General features: G+C 45.0%; 1 protein-coding gene across 4 annotated transcripts in view; it reads left to right on the top strand.

Moving 5' to 3' along the window:
• ccdc81 (coiled-coil domain containing 81) overlaps positions 1-23897 on the top strand; it is a 71250-nt gene that overhangs the window by 22174 nt on the left and 25179 nt on the right. For all 4 annotated transcript variants that reach the window (XM_033022466.1, XM_033022467.1, XM_033022468.1 and 1 more), the window contains 2 exons: positions 10116-10201; positions 17256-17425. In XM_033022466.1, the coding sequence (XP_032878357.1) occupies positions 10116-10201; positions 17256-17425 (256 nt within the window). The remainder of the gene's footprint in view (positions 1-10115; positions 10202-17255; positions 17426-23897) is intronic.

Raw genomic sequence — 23897 nt, 5'->3', positions numbered from 1 at the left:
CTGGACTTTGTTGCCTTCCCTCACAGTGGGAACCATTGTGGGGGGATGTTTTTATGTTTAATGTTAAATTCTTCTTTAATGTTGTGGTTTTTTTATTGGTGTGCTGCAAATGGCAACTCAAATTTCACTACACCAATTGGTGTAAGTGACAATAAATGTCCTTTGCCCTTCGGCCCTTTGTCTAAACACTTCAATGCTGTCATCAATTCATCTTTGACCACCCGCTCATTTCAGTTACTTACCATTCTCTGAGCAAAGAAGGTCACGACATATCCCTTATAAATCTATTTGCTCCTACCCTAAACGTATGGCCTCTGGTTTTATCTATCTCTGATGTGGGAAAATGTTTCCTGCAGTCTACCCTATCTATACTCCTCATAATGTTATATATCTCAATTATGTCCCCTTTTTAAAAACCTGAATTGCTTCAGTGATAAAACACCTTATAACTGAACTCCTCCATCTAGGTGACTTTCCTCTGCACCTTCTCTGGCTCTCTCACATCGAAATTGACAAGTTTAATGGTGTCCCCATCTCCAAAGAGATAAATCATTAGAAAGTATTTTTGCTCCACATGGATTGTTTTTGGAGATGTAACCAAAAAGGTTGATGAGAGTAAATATTGTCTATATGAATTTCAACAAGGCATTTAACAAAGTTCTGCATGGTTGTCTGTCCTGGAAGGTTAGATCACGTGGGATCCAGGGAGAGCTAGCAGATTGGATAGAAAATTGGCTTCATGGAAGGAAGCAGTGTGATGATAGCTACTGTGGTACACCTGTGGTGTGCCTCAATGATTCAGGGCTGCCGACTCTCACGCATTGAGCATGAGAATCACGCATTTGGTCAAATTCTCACGCTCTCGCGCTGATCATAAATTTCTCTGTCGAAAATTTCAAAACTCATATCCACTGCATGGGCCACGGGTGTTGGAGAGCTGGTGCTGAGGGAGGGATGGAAGCAGAAGCAGTGGCAGGGGCAGATGCGGACGGAGAGCCGTGGCTGGCGAGTGTTTGCCGGGCATGGAGCAGCCTCAGTGCAAGAGTCCTGGGCTGTCGGAGGCATTGGAAGCATTGCGCCGCTGCCGTGAGAGTCTCTGTGCCGAATTTGCCCAGGTGACCGGCATGGATCAGGCTGCGGCTCTGTGCATCCTGGAGGACAACCAATGGCTGCTGAAAGTAAGTACCAAGTACTGGGTAGAAACGGTGGACGATAGTGGCCTTCAAATGGGGGTGGTTGGAGAAAGCATCCTGCTTGCCTGCTAGATTTTCACTTAATGTAAATGCAGGAAAAATGTTCCCGATGTTGGGGGAGTTCAGAGCCAGGGGCCACAGTTTAAGAATAACGGTGTAGGTCAGTTAGGACTGAGATGAGGACAAACTTTCTTCACGCAGGGAGTTATGAATGTGGAATTCTCTGCCACGGAAGGCAGTGGAGGCCAATTCACTGGATGTTTTCAAGAGACAGTTACGTTTAGCTCGGGACTAGCGAAATCAAGGGATATGGGGGAAAAACAGGAAAGAGGTACTGATTTTAGGTGAACAGCCATGATCATATTGAATGGCAGTGCTGTCTCAAAGAACCAAATGGCCTATTCAATAGACAATAGGTGCAGGAGTAGGCCATTTGGCCCTTCGAGCCAGCACCGCCATTCAATGTGATCATGGCTGATCATCCCCAATCAGTACCCCGTTCCTGCCTTCTCCCCATATCCCCTGACTCTGCTAGCTCTCTCTTGAAAGCATCCAGAGAACCTGCCTCCACCGCCCTCTGAGGCAGAGAATTCCACAGACTTCCTGCACAGTTCAAGTTCAAGTGAGTTTATTGTCATGTGTCCCTGTATAGGACAATGAAATTCTTGCTTTGCTTAAGCACACAGAAAATAGTAGGCATTTACTACAAAACAGATAAATGTGTCCATATACCATGATATAAATATATACACACATGAATAAATAAACTGGTAGTGCAAATAACAGAAAGTGGTTGCTAATAATCAGAGTTTTGTCCGAGCCAGGTTTAATAGCCTGATGGCTGAGGGGAAGTAGCTATTCCTGAACCTGGTTGTTGCAGTCTTCAGGCTCCTGTATCTTCTACCTGAAGGTAGCAGGGAGATGAGTGTGTGGCCAGGATGGTGTGGGTCTTTGATGATACTGCCAGCCTTTTTGAGGCAGCGACTGCGATAAATCCCCTCGATGGAAGGAAGGTCAGAGCCGATGATGGACTGGGCAGTGTTTACTACTTTTTGTAGTCTTTTCCTCTCCAGGGCGCTCAAATTGCCGAACCAAGCCACGATGCAACCGGTCAGCATATTCTCGACTGTGCACCTGTAGAAGTTAGAGAGAGTCTTCCTTGACAAACCGACTCTCCGTAATCTTCTCAGGAAGTAGAGGCGCTGATGAGCTGTTTTGATAATTGCGTTAGTGTTCTCGGACCAGGAAAGATCTTCAGAGATGTGCACGCCCAGGAATTTGAAGTTCTTGACCCTTTCAACCATCGACCCGTTCATATAAATGGGGCTGTGGGTCCCCCTCCTACTCCTTCCAAAGTCCACAATCAGTTCCTTGGTTTTGCTGGTGTTGAGGGATAGGTTATTGCGCTGGCACCATATGGACAGTTGCTCGATCTCTCTTCTGTACTCTGACTCATCCCCATCAGTGATACGCACCACAATAGTGGTGTCGTCAGCGAACATGTTGATGGAGTTCGCACTGTGGTTCGCTACGCAGTCATGGGTATAGAATGAGTACAGCAGGGGGCTGAGCACGCAGCCTTGAGGTGCTCCCATGCTGATTGTTATTGAGGCTGACACATTTCCACCAATACGAACAGACTGTGGTCTGTGGACGAGGAAGTCGAGGATCCAGTTGCAGAGGGATGCGCGGAGACCCAGTTCTGCGAGTTTGGTAACCAGTTTGGAGGGGATGATTGTGTTAAATGCCGAGCTGTAATCAATGAATAACAGCCTGACATATGAGATTTTGTTGTCCAAGTGGTCCAGTGCGGAGTGGAGGGCCAGCGAGATCGCATCCACCGTTGATCTGTTGTGGCGGTACGCGAACTGCAGTGGGTCCAGGTTTTTGTCGATGTAGGAGTTGATTTGCTCCATGAGAATTCCTGCACTTATTTTCTATGCTTGAGTATATGGCAATAAAACTCGACCACTTGATTTTGAAGCATTCATGCATGGTGGAGGTATAATGTAGTCATAGAGTGATAGTGTGAGAACAGGCCCTTCGGCGCAACTTGCCCACACTGGCCAATATGTGCCAGCTACACTACCTGCTTTTGGTCCATATCCCTACAAACCTGTCCTATCCATGTATCAATCGAATTGTTTCTTAAATGTGGGGATAGTCACTGCCTCAACTACCTCCTCTGGCAGCTTGTTCCATACACCCACCACCCTTTGTGTGGTAAACGTTACCCCTTAAAAGGTTACCTTAAAAATACTTCAAACAAAAAACAATGAAATCATACTTCTACAATGCACTAAAACATGATTTGAACACATCAAATTTCAAAAAGTCCCTACCGTGGGAGGGGGGACAACCCTCTCCCACACCCTCCCCCCACTCAGTTGCTCCACTCCCTCACCAGGTATCCCCAAGGCCAGTGATCAGTGATCGCCCAGCCCCCACATTTTCAAAAACGTTCCACAGCCCCTGGTTCAGACGGAGAACACTGCCAGATGTGAGCGGGAAACTGAGGCCAGTTGTCCATAATGCCTGGATCCCAATGCTCAGCGCTTTGTGTTTCGGAGTAGCCTAATGTTATTGATTTGTAATTAGCCTGATTTGTAATTAGTTGACAAAACCTTAATTTATTAATCCGGAATATCCAGGGGGATGGGATAAGTGTAATATTAAGATGACAATATTAAGAAGGTGTCAGCAGGCACGTGCCGTCAGGGTAGGCAAGGTAGGCACTAACTAAAATTATGAAATGGCAATTATTAAATATAAATAGTAAAGGCATGGGAGAATTATGCCTATCTAAGAGATCGATCTCTTAGGTAGGCATAATTCTCCGTGCCTTTCATCCGCAGCACTTGTAACACAAAGAGGTCTGTGCAGCCCACCTGCCGTCAGCGCTGCTTGAAGCCGTCAATGACAAGCGGGGCTGAAGGCAGCTGAAATTCTGCCTTTGCAATACTGTGCATGCGCAGCGCAAGTTTCTTGGTGGATTTTTCAAATATGGATTGTCATTATTTTAAGAGTATCTTAGGAAACAATGAGTGAAGAATGGAGTTCGTGTACCAATAACGTGGTAAGTACATTTCTTGGTGCTTTATGTTTTTACAGTAAATACCGTATTTCCTGGGGTGGGGGGGGGGGGGAGAGCTCCTTTCACAGTGTTTGGGGAGTCTGGCCCGGGGTAAAGTTGCGGGGAGGGCAGGAGCGTTATGAAGGAGGGGATAGATAGATATAGATAGATATAATTTAATTGCCACACAACCAAGGTCGGTGGAATTTGGGTTGCCAGCAGCGGTACAGTAATAAAGAACACACAACCACAATAAAAATTTTACACAAACATCCACCACAGCATTCATCACTGTGGTGGAAGGCACAGAACTTGGCCAGTCCTCCTCCATTTTCCCCCGTGGTCGGGACCTCCACACTCCACAGCCGTTGCTGCGGGCGTCCAGATGGTAAGGGACAAAGTCAAAGTCAAGGTGAGTCCAGGATCGGCTCTTCTCAACCAGAGACCGCGGCTTCAGGCTGGTGTAGGCCGCAGGCCGGCGGTCAAAGTTTTAAAGTACCTGCCGTGCCGCAGCCGGAAGCACCGCAGTCTGCAGGGCCGGCGGTCGAAGCTCCCCTCCAGGGGAGATGGTAAGTCCATGCCGCACCCGCGGTAGAAGACGGCCGCGGGCCGGCGGTGGAAGCTTTTTCTTCCCCCCGGGTCCTCCACGAGGGATGCCGGGCTGTAGATGCCGCACCAGTTGGAATTCTGCAGACCGCTGCTTCAGGCTGCCGGCTGCCGCGGGCCAGCGTAACGGAGCGCTCCCCTCCAGCGAGCCCCAGTGAGGTCTCACCCGCTCCGCGCCGAGAGTCCACGCTGCGCCCGCCGCTGAAGCTCCGGGCGCGTCTCCGGGAAAGGCCGCCCGATCCTCGATGTTAGGCCACGGGGGAGGCGACCTGGAAAAAGTCGCCTCTCCATGGAGGAGGCGGCCGAAACGGTTTCCCCCTTACCCCCCCACACCACCCCCCACACAAAACACACAAATAAACATTAAAAACAGACTTTTAAACATACTAAAAAAATAAAAAAAGTTGAAATAAAACGGACACGCTGCCGACAGGCTGCTGCAGTGCAGCCAGCGCCCCCTTCCCGATCGGGGCCAGTAACCCACTTGCGACGCTCCGGGCACGGAGCCACCGCATTGTGGCCGGAGAGTGAATTCGCTCGGGTGGCTGCGAGTGGCCACCGGGACCAGACAGCCCCTTCTGCCGGTCCCCGCTCACCTCTGGCAGTGCTCTGCATCTGAAAACCTCTCTCCTGCCGATCGCCGGCCTCACTCATGTCAGCCGCTTCCTGCAAATCCTTAAATTCCGACAGCGCGATCAAGCAAACAATTGAGGTTACTCGGCTGTGGGAATTTAAGGATTTGCCGGAAGTGGCTAACATGAGCGAAGCCGGCGAGCGACAGGTGAGAGGTGTTCAGATGGAGAGCACTGCCAGAGGTAAGCGGGCCGGCAGAAGGCACTGAAGTGGCAGCCAGTTCTTCTGTCGGGTCCCAGCGGCCGCTCGCAGTCACCCAAGCTGCTTCCTTCCCCAGATGGAAACTGATTCAGATGCGATGTTTAAGAGCTTGTTCAAATAAGGGACATATTTTAAAGGAGTGACAGAGATACTTGCAGGGGAATGTGTGAGGAGGTTATTATTTGTCTTTAGTTTTGGCTTGAACCAGGACATCTGAAGATTCAAAGTTTAATAAATTTAAAGACTGCATGGATGAACTACAACAATTGTTCATCCCAGTTTGGCAAAAGAATAAATCAGGGAAGGTAGTGCATCCGTGGATAACAAGGGAAATCAGGGATAGTATCAAAACAAAAGATGAAGCGTACAAATTAGCCAGAAAAAGCAGCCTACCACTGGGAGAAATTCAGAGTCCAGCAAAGGGGTTAATTGGGAAAGGGAAAATAGATTATGAAAGAAAACTGGCAGGGAACATAAAAACTGACTGCAAAAGTGTTTATAGATATGTGAAGAGAAAGAGATTAGTTAAAACAAATGTAGGTTCCTTGCAGTCAGAAACAGGTGAATTGATCATGGGGAACAAGGACATGGCAGACCAATTGAATAACTACTTTGGTTCTGTCTTCACTAAGGAAGACATAAATAATCTGCCGGAAATAGCAGGGGACCGCGGGTCAAATGAGATGGAGGAACTGAGTGAAATCCAGGTTAGCCGGGAAGTGGCTTGAGCTAAAATGCAAAAGCTCCGTACCAATGGGAGGTGGACAACCCCCCATCCCACACGCCCCCCTCCCACACCCTCCCCCCCCCCCCCTCCACACCCTCCCCCACCCCCCCCCCCCCCCCCCCCCCCCGCTCAGTTGCTACGCTTCCTCGGGCTAGGTCTCTCGCAATTTCTCACTCCCAGCTCTCACCCAATGTTGGCAGCCCTGACGATTGTTGCTGGGCCCATTGTTGTTTGTGGTGTATATAAATAATTTGGATGAGAACGTAAGTTTGCAGATGACACTAAAGTGCACGAATCTTATAAAGTTTTTCGAGGATGTAACTAGTAGAGTGGATAGGGGAGAACCAGTGGATGTGTTATATCTGGACTTTCAGAAGGCTTTCGACAAGGTCCCACATAAGAGATTAGTATACAAACTTAAAGCACATGGTATTGGGGGTTCAGTATTGATGTGGATAGAGAACTGGCTGGCAGACATGAAGCAAAGAGTAGGAGTAAACGAGTCCTTTTCAGAATGTCAGGCAGTGACTAGTGGGGTACCGCAAGGCTCAGTGCTGGGACCCCAGCTAGTTACAATATATATTAATGATTTGGACGAGGGAATTGAATGCAACTTCTCCAAGTTTGCGGATGACACTAAGCTGGGGGGCAGTGTTAGCTGTGAGGAGGATGCTCGGAGGCTGCAAGGTGACGGATAGGCTGGGTGAGTGGGCAAATGCATGGCAGATGCAGTATAATGTGGATAAATGTGAGGTTGTCCACTTTGGTGGCAAAAACAGGAAAGCTGACTATTATCTAAATGGTGGCCGATTAGGAAAAGGGGAGTTGCAACGAGACCTGGGTGTCATGGTACACCAGTCATTGAAAGTAGACATACAGGTGCAGCAGGCAGTAAAAAAAGCGAATGGTATGTTGGCATTCATAGCAAAAGGATTTGAGTATAGGAGCAGGGAGGTTCTGCTGCAGTTGTACAGGGTCTTGGTGAGACCACACCTGGAGTATTGCGTACAGTTTTGGTCTCCAAATCTGAGGAAGGACATTATTGCCATAGAGGGAGTGCAGAGAAGGTTCACCAGACTGATTCCTGGGATGTCAGGACTTTCTTATAAAGAAAGACTGGATAGACTCGGATTGTACTCGCTAGAATTTAGGAGATTGAGGGGGGATCTTATAGAAACTTACAAAATTCTTAAGGGATTGGACAGGCTAGATGCAGGAAGATTGTTCCCGATGTTGGGGAAGTCGAGGACAAGGGGTCACAGCTTAAGGATAGAGGGGAAATCCTTTAGAACAAGATGAGGAAAAACATTTTTCACACAGAGAGTGGTGAATCTCTGGAACTCTCTGCCACAGAAGGTAGTTGAGGCCAGTTCATTGACTATATTTAAGAGGGAGTTAGAGGGATCAGGGGGTATGGAGAGAAGGCAGGTACGGGATACTGAGTTGGATGATCAGCCATGATCATATTGAATGGCGGTGCAGGCTCGAAGGGCCGAATAGCCTACTCCTGCACCTATTTTCTATTTCTATGTTTCTATGTATTGTACATAGTAAAGATTGTTATCAAAGGTTACAACAGGATCTTGCTTAGTTGGGCAAGTGGGCAGACGAATGGTTAGTGGAGTTTTTTTAATGCAAATATATGTGAAGTGTTGCATTTTTATAAGTCTAACCAGACCATGACCTTCATGGTTAATGGCAGGGCTCTGGGAAGTGCTGTAGAGTATAGGGATCTAGGAAAGCAGGTACAAAGTTCCTTGAAATTGTTATCACAGGTCGAGGTTTTCGGCACATTGGCCTTCATCAGTCAGGCATTGAGTACAGAGTTGGGATGTTATGTTACAGCTGAGGTCACAGTTGGAGTATTTTGTTCAGTTTTGGTCACCCAGTTATAGGAAAGATGTTGCACAGAAGATTTACGAGGACCGTTGTCAGGACTTGAGGGCCTGAGCTGTAGGAAAAGGTTGGGCAGGCTAGCGCTGTATTCCTTGGAGCATAGGAGGATGAGATGTTATCTTCGAGAGGTGTATAAGATCATGAGGGGAATAGATAGGGTAGATGCACAGAGTCTTTTACCCAGAGTAGGGAAATTAAGAACTCAGGACCCAGGGTTTAAGGTGAGAGGGAGAACATTTAATAGGAAACTGAAGGACAACTTGTTCACAAAAAAGAGTGTGGGCATATGTAAAGAGCTGCCAGAGGAGTTAGTTGAGGCAAACACTAGAACAACATTAAAACATTTTTTTGGACAGGTACATGGATAGGAAAGCTTTAGAGGGATATGGGCTAAACAGAGGAGGGTGGGATGAGTGTAGATGGAGCACCTTGGTCAGCATAGACTGCTGGGCCAAAGGGCCTGTTTCCATGCTCTTTGGCTCTATGGCTGACAGAATGTGGCAGAAGCTGACAGTAATATATCAAGTTGCATCTCTGCTATTTTCCTGTCTCTGATCCTCTTCGCTCTACAACCACACTGAAATTTCTTGTGCTGGGACTGATAGCCATCAAGTATAGGCCTAGGTTTCTTATTGTCACATGAATGAGTGAATGAATAAGTTTATTGGCCAAGTATTCACATACAAGGAACAGTACAATGAAAAACTTTAGCTTGGGTGCTATCAAATCAAAACAGATAACATTATACACAAATACAATCAAGCCAAAAGCAAGTACAACATGTAAAAGAGATTTCAATGTTTGGACAGATTGTATGGGATGTGTGATGAGTGTCAACAGCTTGGGAAAGTGAAATGTGTATTAATGTGTAGAATGGAAGGCACAAGCTTATCAGAACTTGAAGTACAGGAGCTCCATTTCAGCGAGGAAGAAGAATCTTTGATCTCAATCTTTTGTAATATTTTTGTTAGGTCTGTGTTGTTTGCAGCCAAAATGCACCCAGCTTTTGAGAATAACAGGCTACCTTTAAATAGATAGGAATGTGAAAAAAGTCCTGAATTTTCATGCAGCACAAATGAACAGCCAATTTCTTTAATTATTGTCCTTGACGCTCTCCTTGTCTTTCAACCTCCCATGTGATCAGGCTTGCTTCAGCAGCATGGTGTACGTTTTCTGATCAGAAATGGAGCCATACAAATTTCTTCCTTGCAGTGAGTCAGGTCATGAAAAAACATAATAATGTCTGCAAAATTGAAAGCAGTTTGTGCCTGAATTTTGTTATTAAATGGTAAGACTCATGGTAAACATTTTTTCCATGCAGCAGATGACACACAACATTGTAATCATTTGTTTTGAGATAGTTTCTTTCATCAGCATCAAACCAGTGCAAATTGACACAAAACTGATACCGAAAAAACAGCTCGTATATCGGAAATGCTCTGTTGGTGTTCAATCTGAAATCTATATTTTGTTTGAGAGGTGGAACATGTTTCATTTATTGAACATTTTATTTGTGAGTTTAAAAAGAATAGTGTATACTCCTATTAAGTATTTAAATACTGGAGATTGTGACTGCAGTGCCAAAAACAATAACAAAGACTTTGATTATACTGAGGTACATTGAACATAAATGTGTCCAATAGAAAAATGAGAAAAATGTAAAACAAACATCATATTTCAAAGAGAAAAGATGAAAAAAAACCTGACAAATAAACTTTGGTAACAGATGATTTTTTAATTTCCAAGGCTTTTTTTAATCACTCACTACAATTCTCTCTTCTAACAGCGACCTGGAACTGCAGACTCGATACAATCTATCAGAGATGCGTGCTCAATCCGGCCTGCTACAACTAATTCCGTTCTGTTTCCCAGGTGAGAACCTTTGTACATATTCAAAATTAATTCTTGAGAAGAACAGGAACATTTAGTGTTTTATCAATGTCTTTAAAGATATAATGACAATATATATCAATATTAACAGAAAATGTATTGTCAAGATTATAATAATTTCTTATTGGCAGAATCATCATTAAAGATTGTTCTTGCAGTTAATTACTATACTTCAGAGGTGAACATATGTTCTGGTAAATTGAGTGCTGTACTGAGGAATTCTTCCATTAAAGAAGATATTATCTTTTAGATGAAATATTAAACTGAGTTGTTATCTGTCTGTTTTAATGGTTTAGAATTCTCCACAATAGGGAGAGTGAACCTGGTGTCTTGGTTATAAAATCATAGAATGATTACCACACAGAAGAAGATCTTTCAGTGTATTGTATCCATGCTAGCTTTTTATCACACAAATTTACTAGCTCCACCCAATTTCACCTTCTTCTTAGACTTAAAAAAATGGCTGAAACGCATGCTATTTAAAAACAAAGTTGTTTACATATCACCATTGATATGAGGCCTGTCATCTCTAGAGCTCCATCTCTCCACCAGTGGGAACAGCCTCCCACTATCCATTATGTCCAGATCCCTCATCATTTTATATACTAATCAGATATCCTTATTTCTCCAAAGAAAGTAGTCCCAGTTTCTCCAAACTACCCCAGTAACTGAAATTCCTCAACTCAGGAATCATACTTTTAGATCTCCTCTGAACACTTTCCATTATTTCCACATCTTTCCCATAATCTATCAACCAGCTCCATCTGAGATCAGACTAATGCTTTATAAAGTGTAGCATGACTTCCCTGCTTTTATACTCTCTACCTCCAATGATTGTGCCAAATTGTACGTATCTTATTAACTGCTTTCGCCACCCACTTTGCTCCTTTTATTGCACTTAAATCCCCAGATTGGCCTGCTCTTGCAACCTTTATACTCTATTGCCTCTGCTTATTCGTCCTACCAAAATACACCTTATATTTTCCCACACCAAACTTCATCAGGTATATAACTACCTATTTTACCAGCCTGTTTGCATCTTCCTGCAATTTATCACTAGCCTCTTCAGAGTTGATAATATTGTTATTGTTTTCAGAATGGCAGGCAGTGGCGAGTGGAGTGCCGCAAGGCTCGGTGTTGGGGCCGCAACTGTTTACCATGTATATTAATGATTTGGAAGAGGGAATTAGGAGCAACACTAGCAAGTTTGCGGATGACACAAAGCTGAGTGGCAGTGTGAGCTGTGAAGAGGTTGTTAGGAGGTTGCAGGGTGACCTGGACAGGTTGAGTGAGTGGGCAGATGCGTGGCAGATGCAGTATAATATAGATAAATGTGAGGTTATCCACTTTGGTGGCAAAAACAAGGGGGCAGATTATTATCTCAATGGGGTTAGGTTAGGTAAGGGGGAGGTACAGCGAGACTTAGGCGTCCTTGTACCCCGGTCACTGAAAGTTGGCTTACAGGTACAGCAGGCAGTGAAGAAAGCTAATGGTATGTTGTCCTTCATAACAAGAAGATTTCAGTATAGGAGTGGAGAGGTTCTTCTGCAGTTGTATAGGGCTCTGGTGAGACCACATCTAGAGTATTGTGTACAGTTTTGGTCTCCTAATTTGAGGAAGGACATCCTTGTGATTGAGGCAGTGCAGCGTAGATTCACGAGATTGATCCCTGGGATGGCGGGACTGTCATATGAGGAAAGATTGAAAAGACTAGGCTTGTATTCACTGGAGTTTAGAAGGATGAGGGGGAATCTTATAGACACATATAAAATTATAAAAGGACTGGACAAGCTAGATGCAGGAAAAATGTTCCCAATGTTGGGCGAGTCCAGAACCAGGGGCCACTGTCTTAGAATAAAGGGGAGGTCATTTAAGACTGAGGTGAGAAAAAACTTTTTCACCAAGAGAGTTGTGAATTTATGGAATTCCCTGCCACAGAGGGCAGTGGAGGCCAAGTCACTGGGTGGATTTAAGAGAGAGTTAGATAAAGCTCTAGGGGATAGTGGAGTCAAGGGGTATGGGGAGAAGGCAGGTACGGGTTATTGATAGGGGACGATCAGCCATGATCACAATGAATGGCGGTGCTGGCTCGAAGGGCCGAATGGCCTCCTCCTGCATCTATTTTCTATGTTTCTATGTTTCTATTACCTTTTGCATCATCTACAAATACCAAAAATATGGCTTGTGTCCCCAAGACTACGATCAAAAAGCAATGGCCCTAACACTGATCATTGGGAAAAGCTAGCATTCACCTCTTTTAATATGAATAACAAAAATTACCACAGGCAATAGAGGATCTATTGCCTATTATTAGTCAACATCCTAACCAGATTGCTAATATTTTATCTGAGATTATATTGAGCGTTGAGTTGACCTCCAGACAAATGGAAGATATTGCAGATCTGTCTTATGCCTTTTAAGTAGTAAATTACTCGTCACAACACCAAAAGACATAGGAGTAGAATGAGGTAATTTGGTCCATCGAGTCTGCTCCACCATTAGATCACGGCCGATCTAATTTTCCCTCTGAACCGTATTCTCCTACCTTCTCCCTGTGACCTTTAATGCCCTTACTGTGTAAGAAGTTATCATGCTCTGCTTTACAAATACCCAATAACTTGGCCTTCACCGCTGTCTACTGCAATGAATTGCACAGGTTCACCGGGTGTTGATATGGTGTTGTCGCCTTGGTTGACTTGGCTGATCCAGGACATTCTGTATTTCCATCCTTTCAATGTTCTCCATTGTGGTTGAACAGAAATTCTGGTATAACTCAGCGGGCCAGCACTTTGTGTTTTCAGGACTTTGTATTCTACACAAGATTCCAGCATAAGTCTGGACTTTGTGGGAGGGGAGGGGGTGGGGGGAGTTGGAGGGAGTATTTCAATTGATGGAGGGCAAGCTCCAACATTATTACACAGGAGCTAGGGAGAGTAAATTGGCAGCAGCTATTATTGGATAAGTCCTCACCTGATATGTGAGAGTTGTTTAAAGACCGACTGATCAAGGTTAATAAATGGCATGTTGCAGTAAGGAGGACGGACAAGAATGGCAAGGGAAGTGAACTGTAGATTAGAGAGGCTGTAAGTTTAGTCAAAAAGAAGACAAATAAAGCACACATAAAATTTAGGATGATTAAAACCAGACTTGGCCTTTGGGGAATGTAAAGAAAGACGGAAATTACTTAAGCTGGGAATTAAGAGTGCCAGAAAAGGCTATGAAAGTTGGATGAACGAGAATCACATGGCATTTTACATGAAGGGTAATATGCAAAGCGAAATCAAGATTAAGAAGGAAGTGGTGTGTGGACTCTTGAACCATTAACAACTGGGAGATCTAGCAGGCATTGGCGGACTGAGTATAAGTGTTCACAAAACAGTCCTTTCTGTCCTGGGCAACCATTTTAACATTCCTTCCCATTCCCATGCTGACCTTTGCCTGAATGAGGACACATACAAACTGGAGGAGCAACATCTCAAGTTCTGCTTGAATAGCTTACAACCTAATTGAATGAACATTGAATTCTCCAATTTTAGGTAACTTACCTACAATCAACATCAAAGGTTTCAAAGGTCTTTTATTGTCACGTGTACCAATTAAGGTACAGTGATATGCAAATTACCATAGAGTCATACTAAAGAAAAAGCAACAAGACACCCAACTACATGAAAGTTAACATAAACATCCATCACTGCGGATTCCCCACATTCCTCTTCCTCTTTATTCTCCTGCGGTCAGGGCAGTCGAACCATCGAAGCTCCCGCAGCCGGCGATGGAAGCACCCGCATCAAGGCGGTTGAAACCCCCGCATCGGGGTGATCGCAGTTCTCGCTTCGGGGTGGTCAAAGTTCCCGCATCGGGGCGATCGAAGCTCCTGCGGCTTGGAGCTCCCGAATTCGGTCTCTAACTGGACACCATGAGCTCCACGATGTTAAAGTCCGCAGGCTCCCGCGGTTGGAGCTCCCAAATCAATCTCCAGCAATAGGCCACCACCTCATCGATGTTAGTGCCAACGGTGAAACAATACGGAAAAAAAATTGTATCTCCGTCGAGGTAAGAGATTTAAAAAAGTCCCCCCCCCCCCCACCCCACACAAAACAAGCTGAAGAACACTAAAAACATACATTTAACACATAATATTAAAACAACAAAGAAGTAAGGGACAGACAGACAGACTGAAGTAAGGGACAGGCACCCATTGCTGGCGCCACCCCATCCATCCTCTCCCCTGACATTTTTATCCCCCCTCTTTTCCCTGTGCCCCACCTGGATTCAAACGTCAGTTTATTGTCACATGTATCAATTCAAACCCATTTCTCCCCTTCCACCTTTCGCTGTCCCCTTCCACCTATATTTGTTGCTTTGGCTTCACATCTTTTCTATCCTATCTTTTTGCCTTTTCACGCCTGTTTTTTGTCCAACCATCTACCAATCATAATCCTCTCCCCAACTCACCTGTATTGACCTAACACATGCCAGCTTTGTCCTGGCCCTGGTTCTATTCAAGCTCTCTCTCCTACTCTCCACAATTGGTCTGAAGAAGGATCCCAATCGAAAAAGTCACCTCTCCATGTTCCTAAATTCCAGAAGTTAGGGTCATGCTTAAACATGGGAAACTTAAAGCACGCGGTATTGATGTGGATAGAGAACTGGCTGGCAGACAGGAAGCAAAGAGTAGGAGTAAACGGGTCATTTTCAGAATGTCAGGCAGTGACTAGTGGGGTACCGCAAGGCTCAGTGCTGGGACCCCAGCTAGTTACAATATATATTAATGATTTGGACGAGGGAATTGAATGCAACATCTTGAAGTTTGCGGATGACACAAAACTGGGGGGCAGTGTTAGCTGTGAGGAGGATGCTAGGAGGCTGCAAGGTGACTTGGATAGGCTGGGTGAGTGGGCAAATTCATGGCAGAAGCAGTATAATGTGGATAAATGTAAGGTTATCCACTTAGGTGGGAAAAACAGGAAAGTAGACTATTATATGAATGGTGGCCGATTAGGAAAAGGGGAGATGCAACGAGACCTGGGTGTCATGGTACACCAGTCATTGAAAGTAGGCATGCAGGTGCAGCAGGCAGTGAAGAAAGCGAATGGTATGTTGGCATTCATAGCAAAAGGATTTGAGTATAGGAGCAGGGAGGTTCTACTGCAGTTGTACAGGGTCTTGGTGAGACTACACCTGGAGTATTGCGTACAGTTTTGGTCTCCTAATCTGAGGAAATACATTCTTGCCATAGAGGGAGTACAGAGAAGGTTCACCAGACTGATTCCTGGGATGTCAGGACTTTCATATGAAGAAAGACTGGATAGACTCGGCTTGTACTCGCTAGAATTTAGAACATTGAGGGGGGAGCTTATAGAAACGTACAAAATTCTTAAGGGGTTGGACAGGCTAGATGCAGGAAGATTGTTCCCGATGTTGGGGAAGTCCAGAACAAGGGGTCACAGTTTAAGGATAAGGGGGAAATCTTTTAGGACCGAGATGAGAAAAACATTTTTCACACAGAGAGTGGTGAATCTCTAGAATTCTCTGCCACAGAAGGTAGTTGAGGCCAGTTCATTGGCTATATTTAAGAGGGAGTTAGATGTGGCCCTTGTGGCTAATGGTATCAGGGGGTATGGAGAGAAGGCAGGTACAGGATACTGAGTTGGATGATCAGCCATGATCATATTGAATGGCGGTGCAGGCTCGAAGGGCCGAATGGCCTACTCCTGCACCTATTTTCTATGTTTCTATGCTAATTAAAGAAATATGTTGTGAGTTGATGGGAGAAGATTGAATCTAATTCAGAGAACCAGACTTCAGGTTAGTCATAAACAGCTAAAGAAAATTGAAACCATGGATTACAATAAAGGATTTGGATGATGATATTTAGTTGAAGGGGTAGAGAGCTGGTGTGAATGTGGTAGGATAGAGGTGACAAATGAACAGATTCATTGTAGGAAATGCTACTATATAAATTTATGAACAGACATGAAGGTGCAGTAAAGGAGCTCTTTCAGCTGCAACACCCTGCCGCCCTCTCGAATAATGAAAAGAGGGGACAGAAAGATGACGCCATCGATAAACGTGAAAAGTGGCCGAGGGCAGACTGAAGAAGGCTCTTGACCCGAAACGTTACCCATTCCTTCCCTCCAGGGATGCTGCCTGTCCCGCTGAGTTACTCCAGCATTTTGTATCCTTATATTTATGTATCCCCAATGACATTTGCCACAGACCTCGGCCAGTTTTCATAAGTTTATTGATGGCGTCATCTTTCTATCACCTCTTTTCATTACTTGAGAGGGCGGCAGTATTGCAGCTGATAGAGCTCCTTTACTGCACCAATACCTTCATGTCTGTCAATAAATTTATACAGTAGCGTTTCCTGCAATGAGTCTGTTCATTTGTCACCTCTAGACTGAAGAAGTGTCTCGACCTGAAACGTTACCCATTCCTTCTCTCCAGAGATGCCGCCTGTCCTGCTGAGTTACTCCAGAATTTTGTGTCTACCTTCGATTTAACCAGCATCTGCAGTTCTTTCCTACATATAAGGATAGTTGGAAAGCTATGTTTATGATGCATTCATGGAAAGATAATCACTCGTTAAGTAAAGCTTTGAAAGTTTTCGGAATTGAAGGAAAAGAAGCTCGTAAGGATATTTCCCTCATTTCATAATATTGGGATCCACTCCTATAGTGGATCACAACTGTACTGATAAAACAGGAGATGATAATATAAGGAGTGTCTGATATGATTTTTCATTCATATTCCTTGTGAGTGATTAGCACATTTTTTGGCATTCACACGGTTAACCAGTAGATTCAGAAAACGGCAGGAGGCTAATCCATTTTGGCTCTCTTGAGTTTTATAATAAACCCCATTGAATCCCCCACTGAGTGGATGGAACCACTGAGGAAACCCAAAATAATTATTTTCATCCTACCCTGTATTAATGTAAAATATTAATACGATGTAATTGTTAGGGTTAGTTGTTATCCTTAAAACATGTATGTTTATACCTGTCACTATTCATAAATTAACAACTCTAAAGGATTCAAACAGTTGATGTCAATGATCGGAAATCAGTGATTCAGACAATCAAAGAAGAAGATGAAATGGAAAATGATGAAAACCCTTGTGAACCTCATAGAACTGAAATAAGCAAAGAAAATGAACAAACTGAAAAAATGAAGGAAAAAGAGAAAGGTAGAGAAACAACAGGTATGCAAAAGGAAAATGTTCTTGACAAATGTATTTTCTTTATAGAAAAAAATGTAAGAAAGTATGGCTCACCTTTATGTTTGATTTATTGCCAAATATCGGATGGGGTGTGTGTGCGTGTGTGTGTGTGTGTATGTGTGTGTGTGTGTGTATGTTACAAAAAGGAAGTTCAAAACATCCCATATCCCTGGATTAGCTTCAGTTTACAAAAGTGCTGGAGAAACTCAGCGGGTGCAGCAGCATCTATGGAGCGAAGGAAATAGGCAACATTTCGGGCTGAAACCCTTCTTCAGACTGATGTAGGGTGGGGGAGGGGGGGGGCGGGGAGAAGAAAGGAGAAAGGAAGCGGAGGAGCCCAAGGGCTGAGGGAGAGCTGAGAAGGGGAGGAGACAGCAAGGGCTACCGGAAATTGGAGAAGTCAATGTTTATGCCGCTAGGGTGCAAACTGTCCAAGTGGAATATGAGGTGCTGCTCCTCCAATTTCCGGTGGTGCTCACTCTGGCCATGGAGGAGGCCCAGGACAGAAAGGTCAGATTCGGAATGGGAGGGGGAATTGAAGTGCTGAGCCACCGGGAGATCAGGTTGGTAAATGCGGACCGAGCGAAGGTGCTCGGCGAAACGATCGCCAAGCCTACGCTTGGTCTCACCAATGTAGATCAGCTGACATCTAGAGCAGTGGATGCAATAGATGAGGTTGGAGGAGATGCGGGTGAACCTCTGTCGCACCTGGAACGACTGCTTGGGTCCTTGAATGGAGTCGAGGGGGGAGGTAAAGCGACAAGTGTTGCATCTCTTGCGGTTGCAAGGGAAAGTGCCCGGGGAGGGGATGGTGCGGAAGGGAAGAATTGACCAGGGAGTTACGGAGGGAGCGGTCTTTGCGGAAAGAAGATAGGGGGGGAGATGGGAAGATATGGCGAGTGGAGGGGTCACGTTGGCGGTGGCGAAAATGACGGAGGACTGTTTGTTGTATGTGATGGCTAGTGGGGTGAAAGGTGAGGACTAGGGGGACTCTGCCCTTGTTACGAGTGGGGGGGATGGGGAGAGAGCAGTGTTACGGGGTATTGAAGAGACCCTGGTGAGAGCCTCATCTATAGTGAGGAAGGGGAACCCCCATTCCCTGAAGAATGAGGACATTTCCGATGCCCTGGTGTGGAACACCTCATCCTGGGCATAGATGGAGGAATTGGGAGTAGGGGATGGAGTCCTTGCAGGAAGCAGGGTTGGAAGAAGTGTAGTCTAGATAGCCATGGGAGTCAGTGGGTTTATAGTGGATGTCGGTCAGAAGTCTATCACCTGCAATGGAGATAGTGAGGTCAAGAAATGGTAGGGAAGTGTCGGAAATGGTCCAGGTGTATTTGAGTGCCTGATGGAAGTTAGTGGTGAAGCGGGTGAAGTCAGTCAGTTGTGTGTGGGTGCAGGAGTAGCACCAAAGCAATCGTCGATGTGGCGGAGGTAGAGGTCGGGGATAGGGCCCTGGTACGCCTCGAACAAGGATTGCTCGACGTACCCTACAAAGAGGCAGCCATAGCTGGGGCCCATGTGCGTGCCCATAGCTAGTATTTGGAGGAAATAGGAGGAGTCAAACAAGAAGTTATTGAGGGTAAGGACCAAATCCGCTAGGCGGAGGAGAGTATCAGTGGACGGGTATTGGTTGGCTCTACGGTCGAGGAAGAACCGGAGAGCTTTGAGACCATCCTGGTGGGGGATGGAGGTGTAGAGTGACTAGACGTCCATGGTGAAGATGAGGGGATGGGGGCCTATAGAATGGAATACCCGGAGACGATGGAGAGTGTCTGAGCTGTCTTGAATATAGCTAGGGAGGGTTTAACCAGGGGGGATAGGTTGGAGTCAAGGTATGTGGAAGGGCACGAACAAGCAGATATAATGGGTCTACCAGGACAGTCAGGTTTGTGGATTTTGGGAAGAAGGTAAAATCAGGCTGTGCGGGGCTGGGCTGGGGAACGATGAGGTTGGAGGCTCGGGGGTGGGGGGGGGGGGGGGGGGGGGTGGAGGGGGGGGGGGGCAGGGAGCTGGAGTGGATGAAGTCAGTTTCTCTGAAAGTACTTTAATTCACTCTTCTCAAATGTGCTTTGATTTACTTATCTCATCCTTAGACTATTTGTGTCTAGTTAATATCTAATTTCATTGCTAAATTTTGTAAGTATTATATCAAGTGGCATTTATGTTGCATCAGGGTGGCCTGAGACACAAGATCTTGACTCGAATTCTTATGGTACTGGGATGGCAGGTCGAAGAGCATTTGTAAAGGGTGATATTGAGATGGGAAGGTAGAGTAGATGGAGGGATGATCCTGCCCACTTTGACAGGAACAAATTCAACTAATTTTCATGTTTTATGAACGTTCTTGTTGGCAGCTCCATTGTTGATTTGAAGTAACTGAACCTAGTCACTTGTATGTAGCTGGAATTACTCTTTCTCTTTCTTTCTCTATACTAAGATATCCATAAGTATTTGTGGTTGTATTCTGTCTAAACGAAACGGGTCCTATCTTTTTATGTACATGATACATTGGTCCTCTACCTATATGTGTATCTGTAGAAATGCTTCTACCAATGCAACTGAAAGCTGTATCAGCATTATCATTAGCAAAGGAAACAACCAGGAATCGTACTCCATAACTAATGATAAATAGCTTTGACAAAACTGATATCTAGAGGACAAGACATTCTTTTGCACAACTGCACATGAGAACAATAAATTGTAATTGGAAAATTAACTTAGTGTAGAACAAGGTTCCTGGGGTGCCTTGGATCTTGTGAGGAAAATTCAACCTGACTTTTTGGCAGACCTTTGTTTGTGTTAGCAGATTTTTCACTCACATAGATGAAGTCAATTGTGGTGCAATGTAAAACATCCAGTTTATCTCAATCCCATTCATCTGGAAAGCATTTGTTTTCATTTTTTCACAGAACAACCAAATTTTATTGACCATAATTTTCCCGTAACCAAGCCTTTTAAAGGGCCAACACGCAAACACCATTCTTGGCCTTTATTAAGACCTGTGACCTCATGCAACCTTAAATACAACTTAGCATCCATATCTTTATTGCCTTGAGGAATTATAGTGATTCTCTGCTTCCAAACCTTAGGATCATTTCAGCTACTGCAGTTGATCTCTGCCATGCCTCTTAGTTTGCTGCTCAGATTGTCTTAGAAAGATCACCCCAAACACCACATTCTGAAAGAAAGAAGATTGCATCTACTTTCTCTTTAGTCCACAGGAGCTAGTGATGGGCAACGCATTTGCTGAGATTGTAGGCAATCTCCGAAGTACAGACAATCATAAACTAAATCTATATCCATGCAGATATTCCCTGGTAATCTCTTGCAAGGAGAGAGGAACAATTAATATTTTAGGTCCTGGATACTTCATTAAAACTGAGAAAGAGTAAAAACAAATTATCTTTGGGGAGCAGAGAAGTTGGGGAGAGAGGGTTAACACAAAGGAAATATATCTGATAGGGGAAAACCATCGCTCTATTTTTGATTTCAAGTAACTAAAGCCAGTCACTGGATGTAGCTGTATTTACTCTTTCTCTTTCTTTCTCTTAATGTTATATAGGAATTAAATTCAGATGTGCAACACATTAACAAACAAAGATGCTTTATGGTAGGGTCATGTTCCATGCCCAGCTGGCCATACTACACACAAAAAGACTGAAGACTGGGTTGAAATTATGACAGGCAGAAATTGTCATTTCTGATACAAACCGAAGGAAAGATAGTGTGAGTTGCCTAAAGTTAAAAATTGGTAATGCTTTCTGAAGGCTGCAGTGTGCTCAGATGAAAGATGAGATATTGTTCCTCAAGTTTATGTTGGGACTTGTTTTAACGTCACAAGAGCCATAAACAGAAAGGTCAGAATGGGAGTGGACTAGTGAATTATTGTGGGAGGAAACCAAGATCATAGTCAATCCCACAATCGGCCAACCCATGTCATAGAGCAGCCGTATGATGAACACTGAGTGCACTAGATTGGAAGAAGGATTAAGTGAATCAACTCAAAAAACTTTTTGGATCCCTCAATGGTGAGAAGGGAAAAGGTGAGACTACAGATGTTGCATCTCCTGAAGTTGCGTAGGAAAATACTGTAAAGTACATCTTGAGGGGTCCTGGATCGAAACATTACCATTTCCCCCCCCACAGATGCTGTCTGGCCTGGTGAATGTTTCCAGCATTTGCTGTTTTTATTTCAGATTTCCAATGTCAGCAGTTTTTTGATTTTCATTCTCTTGCAAGGAAAGCTTGACTGTAGCTCTGGTGGGTCCCTTTAGACCAATTACACAAAAATATAAGGACAGTGTTCTTCAAGTATGTTCAGGTCTGAGGTGTTTGGAGAGAGCAAAATATTTGGATTGAAGAATGAATGGTCAGCAAAAGCATCCTGGCAGAACATCATCATTCAATGCTATAGATGTTCTACATTCTGCATATGAGCTACCCAGTTCTTGTTTTCCATGCTGGGAACTTTGATTTGTATCATACCTGGGGTTAAGCAGAAAAGTTTGAAATGAATAATCCTACACAAAGTGTCTTCCCTTATGCCATTCTATTTTAATTATCTCAGGTTGAAACGATCATATATATTTTTCAGAATAAAGCACATTGCTGTAAGAACTCAGCAGAGAAGGCAGCATCTGTGGAAACAGAGAATAGTCATATTTATCTGCTTCCATTACACATTTTTCCACTCATCGTATACATTCACATTCATTCAAATCATTCTGCAGTAGGTTTTAGTTGCCCAGCATTGCTGACAAGAAGGATGAGCAGGCATCCTCTGCCTCAGAAGGCAGTGGAGGCCAATTCTCTGGATGCTTTCAAGAGAAAGTTAGATAGAGCTCCTAAAGGTAGCGAAGTCAAGGGATATGGGGAGAAGTCAGGAACGGGGTACTGATTGTGGATGGTCAGCCGTGATCACAGCGAATGGCGGTGCTAACTCGAAGGGCCAAAGTGCCTACTCCTGCACCTATTGCCTATTGTCTAGAAAGTTCCCACTTCACCAAACCTTCAATTTAGAATTCTCATCCGTGTGTTCAAATCTTTTCTTGATTTTAGTTTAGAGATACAGTGCAGAAACAGGCCCTTCGGCCTATCGAGTCTGCACCGACTAGCAATTCCTGCACATTAACATTATCCTACACACACTAGGGACAATTTGCACTTATGTCAAGCCAATTCACCTACAAACCTGTACATCTTTGTAATATGGGAGGAAACAGAAGATCTCGGAGATAACCCACGCGGTTACGGGGAGAACATGGGAACTCCGTACAGACAGCACCTGTAGTCGGCATCGAACCCGGAGCGCTGCAAGTGCTGTAAGGCAGCAACTCTACCACTGCGCCACCACGCTGCCCTTGCCAATGTTGCCAATCTCTAACTCCTAAGCTTCTCCAATCTCACACCCACAACTTTGCGCTGAAACCTTCACTCTTCTAACTGATATTTTCTGTATCAGGCCTTCCCTTCTTCCCACCGCTAATAGTTGGGTCTTTAGTAATCAAAACACAAGTCTCTCAAATTTCCTCCTGAATTTTCCCACTTCACTTTAATATTCCCCCTTCAGTTTTTTGACAAAGCCAATTCCTTTAAAAACAATTCCTTGTTCGAGACGTACCAGGGCCCCATCCCCGACCTCTACCTCCGCTACATTGACGACTGCTTTGGTGCCACCTCCTGCACCCACACACAACTGACTGACTTCATCCACTTCACCACCAACTTCCATCCGGCACTCCAATACACCTGGACGATTTCCGACACTTCCCTACCATTCCTTGACCTCACCATCTCCATCGCAGGGGACAGACTCCTGACCGACATACATTACAAACCCGCTGACTCACATGGCTATCTGGACTACACGTCTTCCCACCCTGCCCCCTGTAAAGACTCCATCCCCTACTCCCAATTCCTCCGCCTACGCCGCATCTGTTCCCAGGATGAGACATTTCATACCAGGGCATCGGAAATGTCCTCGTTCTTCAGGGAACGGGGATTCCCCTCCGCCACCATAGATGAGGCTCACACCAGGGTCTCATCCATACCCCGTAACACTGCTCTCTCTCCCCATCCCCGCACACGCAACAAGGGCAGAGTCCCTCTGGTCGTCACCTTTCACCCCACCAGCCGGCAAATACAACACATAATCCTCCGCCATTTCCGCCACCTCCAACGTGACCCCACCACTCGCCACATCTTCCCATCTCCCCCCATGTCTGCCTTCTGCAAAGACCGCTCCCTCCGCAACTCCCTCGTCAATTCTTCCCTTCCCTCCCGCACCACCCCCTCCCCGGGCACTTTCCGTTGCAACCGCAAGAAATGCAACACCTGTCCCTTCACCTCCCCCCTCGACTCCATTCAAGGTCCCAAGCAGTCGTTCCAGGTGCGACAAAGGTTCACCTGTATCTCCTCCAACCTCATCTACTGCATCCGCTGCTCTAGATGT

Source organism: Amblyraja radiata, chromosome 6 (genome assembly GCF_010909765.2).
Source record: "Amblyraja radiata isolate CabotCenter1 chromosome 6, sAmbRad1.1.pri, whole genome shotgun sequence".
Classification (NCBI taxonomy): domain Eukaryota; kingdom Metazoa; phylum Chordata; class Chondrichthyes; order Rajiformes; family Rajidae; genus Amblyraja; species Amblyraja radiata.
The sequence above is the reverse complement of the archived record's forward strand: the minus strand, read 5'-3'. Positions and strand labels throughout refer to the sequence as shown.